The 17697-nt window shown below is 55.0% G+C and overlaps 1 protein-coding gene across 2 annotated transcripts in view; it reads right to left on the bottom strand.

The window, feature by feature from the left end:
- The window catches only part of TMPRSS6 (transmembrane serine protease 6), a 39571-nt gene extending 27422 nt beyond the window's left edge, over nucleotides 1-12149 (bottom strand). Inside the window, exons 1-6 of one of the 2 annotated variants that reach the window (XM_025399786.1) lie at nucleotides 12079-12149; nucleotides 7672-7868; nucleotides 2781-2914; nucleotides 1208-1275; nucleotides 461-645; nucleotides 113-154 (exon numbers count right to left, since the gene is read on the bottom strand). In XM_025399786.1, coding sequence (XP_025255571.1) covers nucleotides 113-154; nucleotides 461-645; nucleotides 1208-1275; nucleotides 2781-2914; nucleotides 7672-7867 — 625 coding nt within the window. In that variant the 5' untranslated portion in view covers nucleotide 7868; nucleotides 12079-12149. Of the gene's footprint in view, nucleotides 1-112; nucleotides 155-460; nucleotides 646-1207; nucleotides 1276-2780; nucleotides 2915-7671; nucleotides 7869-7963; nucleotides 8104-12078 lie in introns of those variants that run through there. The other variant, XM_025399785.1, reaches the window with a different exon arrangement.
- Between the last annotated feature and the right edge of the window lie 5548 nt (nucleotides 12150-17697).

Below are 17697 nucleotides of genomic sequence, written 5' to 3'. Positions count from 1 at the left end.
GGGCCAGGGCTCTCTGCACCCACGACAGAGGCCATGTGTCCCCCTGACACACAACAAAGTCAATACAAACACCAACTCAAAAGGAAAGTGGGGAGGGGGAAAAGTAGCGTACCCAGCGTGGCATTCAGTGCGGCTATGTCTTTCACACTGGCTTCTGATAAAAGGAAATGAACAAACAAATAAACAAGGACAAAATAAATAAAAGAAAATACAATGAAAATAAAATTAGAGGAGACTCTTGGAGCCAGCCTTGTCTGAGATTTACCCTAAGCACCCCCACCCCACCTTTCCTTCCTGGCTCCTTGAATGCAATGGCTCTGCTACCTCACCTGGGGGGCTCTCCTGGGGGGCCCACCCTGAGGGCACCCCAGCCCTGGCAGGCAGCCTCCCCAGGCCACACCACCGCTTGTTTCTCCCAACCTCACGAGGCCGACCCCACGTTTCCGCTCCCAGTACTGACCTAGGATCACTAGGCCCTCGGGGTCCACTTCGTACTCGGCCCTGTAGGGGACGGCCGCCGAGCTGTTGACTGTGGACAGCAGCTCCTCCACCAGCAGTGCCTGCACCACCTCGGGGCTCAGCATCGGCCGGCGGTGCTCGGGGATTTGGAGAATGAACCAGAAGAAGCAGGTGAGCGGCCCCTCCCTAAGGCAGGCAGAAACGAGAGGGGCCAGGGAAGGATACTGAGGTCTGGCCCCAGCCCCGCCCCTGCTCATGCACGTTGAGCGCTTTCCACACCCCAGCCATTGCTGTCCGTCTTCACATAGAAGCCTCCTAGCAACCTCTGAAGGAGGCGCTCTCATCATCCTTATTTTACAAATGAGAAAACTGAGGCACAAGAGGTGAACTTGTGCCTCATAGACTATGCCGCAATGCAAGTAGCAGAACCAGATGCGAACAGGGCAGCCAGGCCCTGGAGCCAATGCTCGTAACCCCATCGCCCTCCAACATGGCCTCGCCTGATGGTGTCAAGCCCTTGATCAGCCATCACAGTCATTGCCTGGTGCAAACCTATCACACCCATGTTTCCATTCTACAGATGAGCCCAGTGAAGGGAGGGTGACATGCAGGAAGCCGAGTTCCCTCTCCGTGCCTTAGTGTTCCCATTTGAAACATGAAGGCATTGCATCAGAAGCCTACAGAGTCCCCTCCCACTCTTTGTATCTCAGCTTCTTGCAGGAGCTTGTCAGGGGCAAGGACAACTCACCCAAAGGAATAGACGGAGCTGGAGTTGTAATAAGTTCCCAGGCGGGTGCTGGCGATGAGCTCCTTGAGCTGTAAGAATGGAAGACAGGAGCTCCTGGGACCCTCTGCAAGGAGGGCCACTTCCTACTTCAGGGTGCCCTTTGCTCCTCCCGGCAGCCCCGCTCCATGCAGGAGCCTCCAAGGTGGACAGGCTTGATCACAGTCACACAGTGCTGAGTGGCCAGGCCGGGGCATGCATGAACCTCCCCATCTTTCCCTTTCCCCTCTACCTGACTCTCACCTCCACCCGCACTGCCGATGACCCCACTGCGCCTTGCCAAAAGTCACTCCTCAACTCTGAAAAACCCCACTCAGCTCCTGGGTCCCCTCTGCACCTCCTCCCATGGCCTGGGACAAGCCAGCAGCTCTGATGGGTAGCACAGCTGGCTGGATTTTTTGCACATCTCCAACTACAGCGCTGCTGGCAGGATTACAGGCTCTCAAGCATTTGCGCGGCGTGGGAATAGTGTTCGTGTTATCTCAACTTCACTGCAACCCACAACAAATCTGCAGCCGGGTCCTGTTGTTATCACGCCCACTTCATGGAGGAGGAAACAGGCAGCCTCAGGCTGGGTCCCCCAGAAGCAGACCCTCCATTGACAAGGTGGGGCAAGTGGTTTATTTGGAGGTGATTCCGGGAAACAGTAGTTGGGAGGGAGAGACTGGAAAGTGGGTAACCAACACGGGGCCATGAATGTGCAGTGTAGAGCTGAGAGCATCTGAGCTTAGCCCAGCAGGGCATCTCTGGGAGGCAGCCTGGAACGCTCTCTGAACCGTTCCCCCAGCCAGGGCCGAAGAAGCTGTGGTATTGATCCACCCACTCCAGCGCTCATGGCTCAGGGCTGTTCCTGGGAATAACTCCCTGGCACTTCTGGCCTGCCTTGCTGGGCACTGATCCTGCAGCCTGAGAGTGGCAGGCAGTAGACCAGCCTCTGTGCAGCGGGCCACCGTCCTGTAACGGAGGGGCAGGAGCGGGCCACCGTCCTGTAACGGAGGGGCAGGAGCGGGCCACATCCTGTAACGGAGGGGCAGTAACGGAGGGGCAGGAGCGGGCCACCGTCCTGTAACGGAGGGGCAGTAACAGAGAGGCAGGAGCGGGCCACGTCCTGTAACGGAGGGGCAGGAGCGAACCACCGTCCTGTAACGGAGGGGCAGGAGCAGGCCACTGTCCTGTAACGGAGGGGCAGGAGCGAACCACCGTCCTGTAACGGAGGGGCAGGAGCGGGCCACTGTCCTGTAATGGAAGGGCAGGAGTGGGCCCTTGACAGTGTCAGCTGCACTGCGGGAGCTTTCCCAAGGTCATGCTCCACCCCTGGTAAGAGGCAGGATCAGGATCTAATCCAAGCGCGATTGACTCAAGCGTCCGCTAACTTTCCCATCACCCTCAACCTCATCTGCTTCCATGGTGCCTGGAGCAGGGCTGTGGTCTCCGTGAGTGCTCCAGATGGGTTGACCAACTGGCTCCATGTGATCAGACCCCACTGTTCTTTTCACCCCCACATTCCCTCCCTCTCATCCCCCAAATCCTTTCCTACCATCTTCTGGGCTTTGGCGGTTTCACTGCGGAAGGCACTGGATTCCCGGCGGGTGAGATCCTGGGAGAAGTGGCGATTGAGCACGCGCAGGCTGCCTGAGTACACCTGGCTGACCGTCACCTCCGCCTTGTACCCTGCCCAGGAAGGAACCAGCAGGGTTAATGGAGGAAGCCGATGGGAAAGGCCCCTGTCTCTTCCATTCCTTCTCCTGCCACCCACACCCTCCACTCAGCCTCAGTGTCTTGGGTCTCCACAGCACCATCATCGTCATCATCATCATCATCTTTGTTACTGCCATTGTCATCATGGTCATCCAAAGTTTATTGGATGACAAACTGGCTGCACAGTGCCAGGGAGGTGAGAGGCTCCCAGATGGATGGTGTCCTACAGGTTCCCAGGGAGAGGCTGACACAGCGAGCAGTCCAGGACACCAACGACAGGAAGGCCAGGAAATCCGCATAGGCCCAGGAGGCCAAGGCTGTGGGTCAGCACCACTAGGCATCCTTCCACTCATGAGCTCATCCAGGGATCCCAGAGGTGTGTGCTAAGCACCGACTACATGGGGTACGCTAGTTAACCAAGACAGATGTGTCTCCCCTCATGAAGCTGACAGTGGTGGATAAGAAAGGCGTGGCGCTGGCAAACACACAGCACGCGGCACCCATCTGTGAACAGTGCCATCAGGGAGCAGTGCCACTCGGTGCTGTTGAGGGGACGTGACGAGGACACTCAGCCTGGGCCAGAGTGGAGTGACCCTCCAGCTGGTATGTAGGGATGGGGAAACCGTAAATTGGTAAGAGAAGAGGAAGAGAAGTACCTTCAAACAGAGGGAGCAGCATGGGGCACAGGGCTGGTGGCACGGGGACTATGGTGAGGACCCGGGCTGAAAGCCTGTTTGACTGGAGCAATCAGGGATGGGGAGGGGTGGCAAGGAGCTGGGGCCTCTGCAGGGCAGGGCCCACTGGGTCTTTACCCGAAGAACAAGGGAAACCGTGAAAGGTTTAAAATCAGGAATGATGTCATCATACTTCTGTTTTGCAAAGACTATTTTGGCTGAAGTGAAGAGGGTAGACTCATAGCCCTGGTTTACACCCCTATTTATCCACTCAACAAATACTTCCTGAGAGCCTGCTATGTGTAGGAACTGAGCCAAAGCACTTGGGACTATATGAGCAAAACAATGAACAGAACAATCAAGAAAAAACTGCCCTTAATAGCTTGCAGACTAGCAAGGAATCAGACAGTAAACCACACATAGCGTATAACAGGTTAGAGGTGATCAGTGCGGTAGAAACCAGGGCGTGGGGCGGGCTGCAGTATGGAGGTCAGGGAAGAAGATGATGTACATCTGTGGAAAGAGTGTCACAGGCAGGGGCAAGTGCAAAGGCCTGGTGTGGTTCAGGAGCAGCAAAGAGTGAGCAACGGGACAGCAGGAGGGTATGAGATTGGGAAGGGGACAGCAGGAGGTATGAGATTGGGAAGGGGACAGCAGGAGGGTATGAGATTGGGAAGGGGACAGCAGGAGCGTATGAGATTGGGAAGGGGACAGCAGGAGGGTATGAGATTGGGAAGGGGAGAGGCCGGGTAGGGCTTGTCAGGCCTGGGAGGACTTGGGCTTTCACCCTGGGTAAGATGGGAGGAATGGGAGGTGTTTTGTTTTGTTTTGTTTGTTTTTGAGATGGAGTTTCGCTCTTGTTGCCCAGGCTGGAGTGCAATGGTGCGATGTTGGCTCACCACAACCTCTGCCTCCCGGGTTCAAGCGATTCTCCTGCCTCAGCCTCTCGAGTAGCTGGGATTACAGGCATGTGCCACCACGCCCTGTTAATTTTGCATTTTTAGTAGAGACAGGGTTTCTCCCTGTTGGTCAGGCTGGTCTCGAACTCCCGACCTCAGGTGATCCATCCACCTCGGCCTCCCAAAGTGCTGGGATTACAGGCGTGAGCCACGTGCCTGGCCCCACGCGAGATTTTAAGCAGGGAAATTAGAGGATTTGGTTTGCTTCATCAAATGGTCCCTCTGCTGTTATGTTGAGAAAGGCTCTAAGAAGGTGGGGGAGAGGCAGGGAGAGCATCGAGGACACACCTGCAGGGCTCCAGGGCAGAGATGTCCAAGGGGACAGAGCCTGGCCTCGGCTGCGGCAGAGGAGAGGGTGGGAAGTGATTGGCTTCAGCCATTTTTGATGTATTTTGGAGTCAGAGATGACCAGGTTTGCTGGCAAATTGGGGCTGGGGTGGAAAAGAAAGAGAGGAGTAAGGGGAAGGTGCCAGAAAGAAGTGGTGTTGGACTGAGATGTGGGAGGTGCAGGTCTGGGGGAAATTATGCAGAGACCTCACGGTCTGAACGCCTGGGGTCTGAGATGCTCCTTAGACATATGAAAGGAAGAGCAGGGGCAGCTCTAGAGTCAAGCTCAAGGGAGAGGCCCAGGCTAGAAATGCAAACGTGGGTGTCATCAGGGTATAAAGGGCACTCGAAGCTAAGGGTAGCAGATGAGATCACGAAAGAAGTGGTGGAGAGAGAAAGGAGAGGCCCCCACCATCATCAGGGACACAGAAAAAGCAACCTGCTGAGCAGAAAGGACCCAGTGGCGGCCCAAAGTCAAGAGAGGAGAGGGCGTCTGGAGGTGGGGGTGAGCCCCCGGGTCAAGTGCAATGAAGACTGAGAACTGGACATTGGATTTAGCAACCTGGTGAGCTTGACAATGGCCGTTGGAGTTGGGGGGCAGGGGGAACCAGGTTGGAAAGGGCACAGAGAGACTCGGTGTGTGGACTGACAGCTCCTTCAAGGAGCAGAGAAATGGGGGAGGCACCCCAAGGGACACTGATAGACGCTGCTGCTGGGGGAGAGAGGGCATCCTTGCTGGTGCCGGGCCATTGTGTGCGCAGAGGGGGCGGGATAGAGGGCTCCGGAGGAGTGCACCTGACGCAGCTGGGAGGGCAGGTGGGCCGACATGTGTGGGGCTTCTCTTCTAAGCCATTCTGTTTTCTCACTGAAGCAAGAGACAGGGGCAGGCGGGTGCTGGGGGCTTGAGAACATATAAAACTCCTGCCTGGGAGAGCCGGAAAGGAAAAGGACCCAGGAAATATGGTTAGTGGTATTAAGGGCTCTGCTACCATCCTCTTTGGGAAGCCGGCCCCACCCTCTCCTCGGGCCAGGCTGCCCTCCTCGCTTGGGGCCTGTGCACCAGTGTCACCGGCCACTTGTGTACCTCCTCTTCCAGATCCACCTCCTTGCCCAGCACCCAGTCTCAGGAGCACAGCCTGGTCCAGGCGGGAGGAGTCTTTCAAACAGCTCCCGAAGTGCCTCCTCCAACCCTTAATCCCTCTGTGGGGGAGTTGGCTACCCCCAGCCAAGGCTTGGGAGCACTCACCCCTTGGGTCCTCAGCCCCATGGAGCACCTCTCCTGGGGTGGGGATGATTTACCCCAGGAGCATAATCAGGGGGAATTAAACTCCTCTGCAAAAAGAAATAATTGGCAGGTGAGTTCCTGCCCCTCCAGCCCGGTGCCCCATGGTTTACCCTTAAGACTCATTAGCCCGAAACCTGAGGAGGCCCCCACAGCCCTGTGCTATCTGGGGCACTGGCTTCTTGCCGGTGGTGAAATGTACACAGCGTCTAATGCCTGCGTTGCTCAACTCTGGGTAGAATCACTGTAAGTCATTGCAAGCAGGCCCATGTCAGACCTGGGGTTCCCAACAGCGTCACTCCCAGAGGCTGGTTCCAGACACCACCAACCCTGACCCCCTTGGATCTAGGCCTACGTGGATTTCTCTCCACTGCTGCAAGGTTGGTCCCCAGGTTGCTTTCAACAGGCCTGGAATTCCACCAGGAGATTCGGCCAGTAAAAGCACTAGCTAACCTTCGCAGGATGTTTAATGGGATGCCTCTGATCACACAGGCAGCTGGATTGTCCCTGCTGTGGCCTCCCAGCCCTCAGCTTTCTCTGTCCCAGCACATGCTGTGCTTTAGCGTAAGTGTCAGGTCTGATACCTTGGCTAAATCACAAGGACAGGGGCTGACCCCAGTACCTGGCACACAGGAGGTGCTTGGCACTGAATAAATGAACGAATGAATGGGTCTTCTACAGTGTACAGTGTATAGGCACAGTCTAGTTTGGTTTCTCCATTACTTCCCACTGTCAAAGGCAGAAGGAAGAGGATAGACTCCATCAATCTTAGAGAAAGATAATAGATGCTCAAGAGCATTTATTCAATGAATGAATGAATGGAAGCCTGGATGAATGGGCCCAGAGCACAGGCCAGTTGCTCCCCAAGCACCAGGGCACTGACTGAGGGCTGTGAGATCAGGGAGGGGCCGGCCATAATTAAGGACATGGGAGAGGCCCCCAAGGCTAGCTGCTCTCCAGCTGCCGGCTCCATCCCCCATTCATGCTGGACCCTGGAGACCTAGAGGGGATAGAACTCTGGTCCCCACCCTAGAGGAGAACCCAGGCTGGGCTCAAGTGAGCAGAGGCACTAATTGGTACCAGGCACCATGAGTGCCTCTGGGCCTCCTTCTTCAGGCCTGGGTTGGCTCCAAGCCTCAGGGACAATCCAGGAGGACTGTAGGCAAGGGAAGGCAATGTTTATGCTCTGGGGGATGGTTGGTTCACAAGAACTGAGTGCTAGGAGAGCCCACTTTCCCCACCTGGGAGGGAGCCTTGGGGCACTTTGCCCAAGCAGGAAGCAGGCCTGAGCCATAGGACCTGGAGCCAGGCTCTGACAGCGTCTCCAGCTGACAGGACAGGGAGGGAGACCCAGAGAGGAGAAGTGACTTGCCCAAGATCACACAGCAACATGCTAAGCATGGCTGAGCCTGGAACCCAGTTCTGTCCTGCTGTGCCTGCTACTAAGTCCTCCCCAGGTGCCTCTCCCAGGCGGTCCCACAACGTTACCTAGGAAATACCAGAGTAGCACCCCCACCGAAGTCAGCACAACCAGGGTCAGCCACAGGGGCGCCAGGCGGAGGTAGCCCTGGGCTTTTCTCTTGGAGTCCTCACGGGCCTTGAACATCCCCTCCGGCTCCGCTTCCTCGCCATCACCTCCGTCCCCCTGCCCACCAGCCACCTGGGGGGCCTTGGCCACAGGCATCCTGCCAGAGAAACAGACCGAAGTTAGAATCAGCCTCGCATTTGCAAGGGAGCCTCTGCTGAGCACTGGTGGGGTACAGAAGCAGGACTTCCCTGCCTTTTGGAGTGGAAGAGTAACAACATCAGGCGGCAGTGACCGGAAATGGGTGCCGAGACAGTTCACAGAGGAGCGAAGTGCATCTCAAGGCAGCTCACCCCAGAGGGCAGGCACTAGAGCGGGACTGGGTGTGGCTCAAGAACCCCACCTTTGCTTCCCGCTGGCTTCCCTATGGTCCGAGGACAGACGGAGGTCTCAGTGCCTGAACACCCACCTCCCTAGAGGCTGCACCCACAGACAGAACTGAAGTACATGGGGTGCATTCTGTAGGCATCGGACCTCTTGCCCTCATTTCCCTTCCACGCGAGGAATGCTGTTTCTTGCTCCTGGTTCTGGTTCGCAGAGCTTCCCACCATGCCCACACAGCCGATGCACTTAGCCCCTGCCCCAGAATCCCCTGAGCTGGCACTGTGCTGGGCCAGGGACCTGCCTTCCTTCACAGAGTACCATCTCTCTCACCTTTCTACTCTCAAACTCTCGCAGCAGAGGAAGGGAACAAAAACTAATATTCATTTCGTGCCCTCATGAGACATTTCACACTTAATCTTCAGGTCACCCAGGGATGTGGAACCATTGTCCCATGTTTTCTTCCTCAAGCCCACACCACGTGGGTACTTCACCTGCATTATCTCACTTAAACTTCCAGTTCTGTACTCATTGAACAGATGAGGAAACTGAGACCCAGAGTGTTCTAGCAATAACGCAGTCTAGGGCTTTTCCTAGCCCCATTTTTCCAATGTGAGTTGAATACCTGGCATTCACTCTCAGATGCATTTTACAGATTAAAAAAAAAAAACCATGAAGCCCAGAGAGGCTAAGCCACTTGCCCAAGGTCACACAGCAGGAAAGTGGAGGTTGAGTCTGGATGTCTGACTCCCTGCTTTTTCCACTAATCTAAGATGCCTCCCATAAATGAGCTGTTGATTAACAAATCATGATTCAATAGCAACTGAATGTCACCCCTCTCCATGTTCCAGGGTTCCAACTCTATTTTGAGAGGCTTTGAAGCAAATATCCCAATGTATTTGGCCTTTCAGGCAGGTTTCCCCACAGTACAGAGAAAGCCTTTGACCCGCCCACCAGGAGAGCAAGGGCTCCACACTACTGGGAAGTTCATCTCCTCTTACTGTATCCACAAATACTGAGTAGCTTTAAAATGCACCCCAGGGCCGGGCGCGGTGGCTCACGCCTGTAATCCCAACACCTCAGGTGGGTGGATCACCTGAGGTCAGGAGTTTGAGATCAGCCTGGCCAATATGGTGAAACCCTGTCACTATGAAAAATACAAAAATTAGCCGGGCGTGGTGGTGGGCGCCTGTAATCCCAGCTACTCGGGAGGCTGAGGCAGGAGAATCACTTGAACCCGGGCAAGGGAGGTTGCAGTATGCCAAGATCATGCCATTGTACTCCAGCCTGGGTGACAGAGCAAGACTCTGCTCAAAAAAAACCATTAAAAAAATAAAATTAATAAAATGCACCCCAGATGCAGGCGGGGGCTTCCTTTGGGCTGTGTCTTGGGGTTTTACAAAGTGGGTTTCCAAAAATGTGGCTCTTTAGTGACGTTCAAAATCCTCCTAGGTGGACATGAAGGGTCCTGGCCCTTCTCCCAGCTTCCCGGCTCCCTCCAGCTCCCCTTGGCATCCTTCCCAGCTAAGGGTCTTTGGTGTCCAGCCACAGTGACTCTGTTGAGCGGTCCCCATCAGATACAAGGAAGGGAGGGACTGCAGGGGACCCTCACTGGGCATGGCACCCCCCTCCACACCCTAAGCTAGGATATTCCCACATGTGGGATGGGCCCTACTGGCTTTTATGGGGCCAAGGCCAGGGAATGGTAAATGATCAATGTCCGGCAATGGGCAATGGGTGGGAGAGCCCTGCCCACTTCCTCAAATGTTCACAGTATCCCTGGTGCCCTACTACCTCTCAGATAATCAGTGTAAAGAGAGGGAAACTGAGGCTCAGAGAAGGTCATGGGTCCATTAGAGGAGCCCCGAAGAGGGGCAGCTCAGGGTGAAGTGCCTCGTGGGCCTCCCCTCCCCTCTCATCCTCCAAGCCAGGCCTCCTTCTCTATGCAGATTTTGCCCCCCTCTAAATACCCCTCGCATCCATCTGGGAGGACTTGAGCAGCACAGAGGGGTTCGTTTTCAGGAAACTCTCTGTAAAAACCCAAGCCATGGTCCAAATGGTGGTAGTGGGAAATGAACTCCCCCAGGCTCATCATAACTTCCCACCCAGGCCGGGCGCGGTGGCTCAAGTTTGTAATCCTAGCACTTTGGGAGGCCGAGGCAGGCGGATCACCAGGTCAGGAGATCGAGACCATCCTGGCTAACAAGGTGAAATCCCGTCTCTACTAAAAATACAAAAAAACACTGCGTGTTGTCACTATGTGCCCTGTCCACGAGCCTCCCACAGCTTCCATCCAACTAGAACTCAGTCCCACAAGGCCCAGGGGCTAGGTTTTCTGTCCTCTTCGCTGAATGGGAGTTTGCTCCTTGCTGAGCCTGGGATGCTTTCCTTTCTGCTTGCCTCATAGCTCCCTCCTTTACCTGCTCCAAGGTGTCACATGTCACCTTTCCAGAGAGGCCTTCCCTGGGCACTCCCCTGTCTCTCCTGCATTTTTCTTTATAGCAATGACTGAGGCCTAAATTGCCTGATATGCAAATATGTCGTTTATCTGTCTCCTCCCTGTCTGTAAGCTGCGCGAGAGCCGAGTCTGGTACTCAGCGGACACTCAGTAATTGTTGAACAAATGAATGACAAGGTCCCAGCTCCTTCCTCCCCACGGAACTCCAAGGTGCTGTGTGCATATGTGGCCTGGCCACCTTCTCCTGCCTCCTTTTTTCTCACCCTCTCTTCTCCCCGTCGCACCCCGGGGACACTGGACTTCTTTCCCTTGGTAAGAAATTTTAACAATGGGATGGTAGCAAACATTTACGGATTAAGAGCAGCCAGCCAGCACCAAGAGCCCTCCTGGACCTTGAGCCCTGTCAGTGCTTGTTCACAGCCAGGCATCCCCACACTCTTCCTTCTGCCTGAGCCCCCACCTCCCAGCCTGGCCAGCTCTTATGCGGCCCGTGTCACCTCCGCTCAGACCTCACCTCTTTGCAGCTCTCCCAGAGTGCCCTAGAAGGAGCAGCTGTGCCTCGCGATGTGCGGTTCACCTATGGGCACTCTCTCTGCCCCTCACATTGACCTCCTGGAAGCGGGGACTGTGCTCCAATTGCCACAGGGGCCTGAAGCAGTCCTACAGCTCTGAGCACCTGGACCCCACCCTGGCACCTGCTCTTCACTCCCTCCTGCCCTTCTGGCCATTGGCGGCTCTCGAGTCTGCCCGCTGGAGGCTGAGCTCCTTGGGGCGGGGCCGCCACTCCCCGGCAATGCAGATCTGTATCCAACCACTGCGTGTGAACTCCTACCATGTGCCAGCCCTGCGCTGGGCGGCGCTGCGAACTCCACTGCCGCCTCCAACAGCCTGGGGTGCGTGCTTTGCTAACTCTGTTTAATGGCTGGGGAAACTGAGGTAGAGAGCAGTAACATGACTTACCCGAGGTCCCTTAGCCAGGGCAGAGCAGAGCAGAGCGGGGACTCTGGGCTAGGGTTATAGGTGCATCTTTCAGTGAAGTCATTAGGCCCTAGAGACCTGAGAGTGTGGGAGACTGGGCGGGGCTCCCTTCCACACATATAAACACATTCACAGACCCACAGATGTACACAGATGGAGACACGCGAGGGATATTCATGACACAAAAATTCACAGATGCACGCCCTTCCCACACACACACGAACACACACACGAACACACACACAAACACACAGACACATACACGCCAACTCTGAGCCTTCGAGCCCAGGGTCCCGTGCTTAAGTCAGTACGTAGGTGCAATGTGGGGCTCTGGGCCTGTCTCCTACACCAGAAGGCCCAGGTGGGGTACCGGGTATGGAGGGGGCAGCACGTCCAGTCCTGCGAGGCAGGCGTAGGGTGGCCTCTGCCTTCCTCCTGTCCCTGCCGCCTGAATCCCAGGCCACCAACCACCCAGCACTGATGCTGTGCCTGTCCACACACCTGGTGTCACCCTGCATGGTCCCTCCCCTCCCCAGCTCTGTGGGCCCCTCACCTTCTGCTCACTGATCACCCTCTGGCCGATGAGGCCCTGCAGGCCTGGCCTTGGAGCAGGGTAGGTGACTCAGGCCCCAGGGAGCCAGGCCCAGCTCTTGGAGTGGACACTGTTACTAAGTCATTTATAGATCCTGGTCCCCTGTTCTGGAGGCCCCCGCTTACCTTTGGGAGTGGCGGATAGGTGCTGGGCCTGCACGCAGGCCTCAGGAGCCTTTGTTTGTCCAGGCCAAGGCCTCCCTACCCCCACCGGGCCAGCCCGGGCTGGATCAATGGCCTAGAGCCATGGCCAGGGTGTCTGGCCCTTGTCCCCTGTGGCCTGTGGCCCCAGGCTCCATGGGGCTCCTCCTGCTGGGCCCAGGACGGCACTGTGACTGAGGACAGGTAAACAGGCAGGAGGCAGGAGAAGGCAGGGCCGGCCCGCCCCATCCCCCGCCCATGGGCACCCCAGAGGCTGGCAGGCAGGTGCGGGAGATCTGAGCTCTCCCCCGAGGCCTGTTGCCTGGTGACATGCCTGCCTGGTTACAGCCCCTGGTCCCCAAGAGCATGAGGTAGGGGCGGTCAAGGACTGGGGACTATGCAGAGCCCAGTGCAGGTGAGTGCAGGGGCTCACACAGGTGAGGCCAGGTGCTTACCTGGACGGGAGAGACTAAAGGAGCTATAGGCCTGAGAGAGAGTAAAGGAGGCTGGGCCCATGTACTCTGGGGACTGGAGAGGAGAAAGGAGAGGCAGGGGTGGGGTTTGATGCTATTTTCTGTTTATTTGAATTCCTACCTTGTTCCTTTTTTTTTTTTTTTTTTGCGGGGGTGGGGGATAGAGTCTCACTCTGTTAACCAGGCTAGAGTGCAGTGGTACGATTTCAGCTCACTGCAACCTCCACTTCCCCAGGTTCAAGCAATTCTCTTGCCTCAGTCTCCCGAGTAACTGGGATTACAGGTGCCCACCACCATGCCTGGCTAAATTTTATATTTTTAGTAGAGACGGGGTTTCACCATGTTGGCCAGCCTGGTCTCGAACTCATGACCTCAGGTGATCCCACCCACCTCGGCCTTCCAAAATGCTAGGATTACAGGCATGATTACCACCATACGCAGCATTAATTCCTACCTGGTTCCGTAGCCCTGTGCTGTCCATGACGGTAGCCGCTGGTCACCCGCAGCTCCTGAGCCAGTCTGAACTGAGAAAAGCTGCATAGGGAAGACGCACAAGAGGTTTCCAAGGCCAAGTGCAAACAGGATGTCAACCAACATGGTAACAATTTTTATATTGATTGCATATTGAAATAACACTTTGGCGATCATGGGATAAATAAAATGTATTATTAAAATCAATTTTCATCTGCCTCTCTTCACTGTTTTTTTTTTTTTTCAGAGACAGGGAGGGTCTCATTGGGTTGCCAGGCTGGTCTGGAGCTTCTGGGCTCACATGATCCTCTTGCTTCTGCCTCCCGAGTAGCTGGGATTACAGGCGTGGGTGACCACACCCCTTGTTGCATGTGGCTATTAGAGAGGTTAACTCACAAGTGTGACCTGCATTGTTGTTCTATGGAACAGCATTGCTGTGTAGGTGGCTTTGAGCCATATGTATGTCAAAGTGCTGGCTGGGAGCCAGGGCTTTCTAGGGTGCGTGCAGGCTGGCGGGCGTCTGTCTCAGACAAGGCTGACTTTCAGTGAGTGTACATCCTGAGGCCAGAATGCGGGGTGCACACCTGAGATGCTGTGTGCTGTGGGTATATGGGTCCCAGAGTATGTGTGTGTGAGAGAAAGTCTGGAATTTGTATGTGTAGAATGTGTACGTGTGTGTGTGTGTGTGTGTGTATGTGTGGAGAGTAGGGATTGTGAGTGGAGTATAAGATTTGTGTGGGGGTGTGTCTGTGAGGTGTGTATGGTGTGGGGTGGGGGTGGTGTGGACTGTGTATGTGTGTGCAGTGTGGGTGCTGGGAATGTGCAGTGTAAAGTGTGTGTGTCTATGAGGTATGTATGGTGTGAGGTGTGTGTGGAGCATGAGAGGTGTGTGCAGCTGTGTGTGTGTGTGTGTGCATGCTCACAGTGTGTGTGGAGTATGAGGCATGTGTTTAGTGTGAGGTGTGCGCATAGAGTGAGGTGTGTATGTGTTGTGTGAGGTGTGTGTGTAGTGTGAGGCATGTGTGGAGTATGAGGGATATGTGTTTAGTATGAGGTGTGTTCATAGTGTGAAGTGTGTGTATAGTGTGAGGTGTGTATCTAGTGTGAGGTGTGTGTAGTGTGAAGCATGTGTGGAGTGTGAAGTGTGTGTGGGGTGTGAAGTGTGTATGGAGTGTGAAGCATGTATGTAGCTTGAAACATGTATGGAGTATGAAGCATGTGTGGAATGTGGAATGTTGAGTGTGTGTGTGGAGTATGAGGAGTGTGTGTGTGGAGTATGAGGCATGTTGTGGAGTCTGAGGTTTATGGAGTATGAAGTGTGTATGGAGTGTGAAGCATGTGTGGAATGTGGAATGTGAGGTGTGTGTGAAGTGAAGCATGTGTGGAATGTGGAATGTGAGGTCTGTGTGTAGTGTGAGGCATGTGTGTGGAGTGTGAAGTGTGTGGAGTGTAAGGAATATGTGGAGTGTGAGGTGTGTGTGGAGTTTGAGGTGTATGTGGAGTGTGAGGTGTGTGTGGAATTAAAGTGTGTGTGGAGTGTGAAGTATGTGTGTAGTGTGAATTGTGTAAGGAATGTGAGGCATGTGTGGGGCATGAGATGTGTGGAGTATGAAGTGTGTGTGTAATGTGAAGTATGCATGGAGTATGAAGCATGTGTAGGATGTGGAATGTGAGGTGTGTGCATGGAGCGAGAGGTATGTGGAGTGTGAGGCATGTGTGAAGTGTGAGGTGTGTATGTGGAGTGTGAGGCATGTGTGAAGTGTGAGGTGTGTATGTGGAGTGTGAGGTATGTGGTGTGAGATGTGTGTGTGGAGTGTGAGGTGTGAGGTGTGTGGAATTGAGGTGTAAGCAGGGTGTGAAGCATGTGTGTAATGTAAGGCATGTGTGTAGTGTGAGGCATGTATATGTAGTCTGAGGCATGTGTGTGGAGTGTGAAGTGTGTGTTTAGTGTGAGGTGTGTGTGTGGAGTCTGAGGCATGTGTGGAGTGTGAGGTGTGTGTTTAGTGTGAGGCATGTGTGTGGAGTGTGAGGCATGTGTTTAGTGTGAATTATGTGTGGAGTGTGAGGTATGTGTTTAGCATGAGGCATGTGTGGAGTGTGAGGCATGTGTGTGGAGTGTGAGGCATGTGTGGAGTGTGAGGCATGTGTGTGGAGTGTGAGGCGTGTGTGTGGAGTGTGAGGTGTGTGTGTGGAGTGTGAGGCATGTGTTTAGTGTGAGGTGTGTGTGGAGTGTGACACATGTGTGGAGTGTGAGTTGTGTGTGTGGAGAGTAAGGCATGTGTGGAGTGTGAGGTGTGTATGGAGTGTGAGGCGTGTGTGGAGTGTGACACATGTGTGGAGTCTGAGGTGTGTGTGTGGAGAGTAAGACGTGTGGAGTGTGAGGTGTGTGTGGAGTGTGAGGCAGTGTATTTAGTGTGAGGCATGTGTGTGGAGTGTGAGGCATGTGTGTGGAGTGTGAGGCGTGTGTGTGGAGTGTGAGGTGTGTGTGTGGAGTGTGAGGCATGTGTTTAGTGTGAGGTGTGTGTGGAGTGTGACACATGTGTGGAGTGTGAGTTGTGTGTGTGGAGAGTAAGGCATGTGTGGAGTGTGAGGTGTGTATGGAGTGTGAGGCGTGCATGGAGTGTGACACATGTGTGGAGTCTGAGGTGTGTGTGTGGAGAGTAAGACGTGTGGAGTGTGAGGTGTGTGTGGAGTGTGAGGCAGTGTATTTAGTGTGAGGCATGTGTGTGGAGTGTGACACATGTGTGGAGTGTGAGGTGTGTGTGTGGAGAGCAAGACGTGTGGAGTGTGAGGTGTGTGTGGAGTGTGAGGCAGTGTATTTAGTGTGAGGCATATGTGTGGAGTGTGAAGTGTGTGTGGAATGTGAGGTTTGTGTGGAGTCTGAGGCATGTGTTTAGTGTGAGGTGTGTGTGTAGTGTGAGGTGTGTGTGGAGCGTGAGGCATGTGTGTGGAGTGTGAGGCATGTATGTGGCGTGTGCAGCGGGTATGAAGTGTGAGATGCTTATGGATTGGCTGGGATGGCACACGGCCCTGTGCCCAGGTTTTGCCATGACCGCAGGTTTTCAGCCCTACCTGGCCCCCTTTAAGTTGCAGGAACCTAGGCAGATTCCCTGACTTCTAAGCTGTGGTTCTTCCATCTGTTGAATGAAAAAAAATCGCCCCTTCTTGATGAATGAGAAACAACATGTGCAAAGGCCCAGAACTGTGGGGGGCGCCCAGAGAGGGGTTCTCCTCTTCTTATGGTGACACACTGGTGTGTCGGGCCCAGGTCTGCTTGTGCACTGAAGTCCAGGCAAAGACAGGTTGCGTGTGTGTGGTGCCTACCTGTGTGGCCCCTCATGCATGTCTCGAGCACATAGATGTCCCATGCTCTCTGGCATGTGCTCCCTAAGGGGGCCTGTGGCAGTAGGCAGGGACCTCCCTGACATGTGCGTGGGGGGCACCCATGTGTCCTGAGGTGTGAAGGCCCGTGCCCATGGGGGCTGGGCATGAGCTCAGTACAGCACCATTTCCAGGCAGGGCCAGGACTGAGCCAGGGCAGGAGGGAGCACTGTGGGGCTGGTTAGGATTCTGGGTTAGGGGGCACCTTCCCTCACCTTCTCCTGCTCCGTAATCCTCCCCAGAGCCCTGGCCCCTGCCCATGGGCCTAACCCTGACCCTGAGACCGAACACCATAGCCCTGCCCACTGTCCCTCGTCCCGGCCCCAGCAACTCTCCCTCCTCCCCACAATCTCCCCTCTTCCCAGGCCCTGGCCCCCACCTTGCAAACTTCCCGAGAGACAGGTGCTTGGGACAGAGCAGGGATAATGTGTGTGTGTAGGGGGTAAAGACACCCCGAGCCCAGCCTCTGTACCCCATCCTGTCCTTTGGGAGGTCAAGAGGCCCAGGCCCCCAGCCCAGGCAGGCTGCTAGCCTGACAGTCTGAAAAGCAGACCTTGCACAATCAGTGTCCTCTAGACTTGGCGGCCACCTGGCCATCGATCCGACATGGCCTGGGGGGAGGGGCTGGCACTAAGCAGGCAGCAGCAAAATGCTGAGAGAGGTGTTTGAAAGCACGTAAGCGGTGGCTTACCCCCACACCTATAATCCCAGTACTTTGTGACGCCAAGGCGGGAGGATCCCTTCAGCCCAGGAGTTTGAGACCAGCCTAGTCAACATAGTGAGACCCTGTCTGTACAAAAACACCCAAATTTTAATTAGCTGGGTGTGGTGGTACACACCTGCAGATCCAGCTACTAGGGAGGCTGAGGTGGGAGGATCACTTGAGCCCTGGAGTTGGAGGCTGCAGTGAGCCATGACTGTGCTGCTGCACTCCAGCCTGGGTGACAGAGCAAGACCCTGTCTTGAAAAGAAAGAGAAAAGAAGAGGAAAGGAAAGAAGAGAAGAGAAAAGCACGGACAAGGGTCCCAGAGAGCCGTGGAGGTGGGGGACAGCCTGCCAATGACTCAGGGATTTCCTCTGTCAACAAGGGACACTCTTGTTCTCTTAGCAAAGAG

Source organism: Theropithecus gelada, chromosome 10 (assembly GCF_003255815.1).
Source record: "Theropithecus gelada isolate Dixy chromosome 10, Tgel_1.0, whole genome shotgun sequence".
NCBI classification, from domain to species: Eukaryota; Metazoa; Chordata; class Mammalia; order Primates; family Cercopithecidae; genus Theropithecus; species Theropithecus gelada.
Note: the sequence above shows the minus strand (reverse complement) of the source record. Positions and strands in the feature narration are given on the sequence as shown.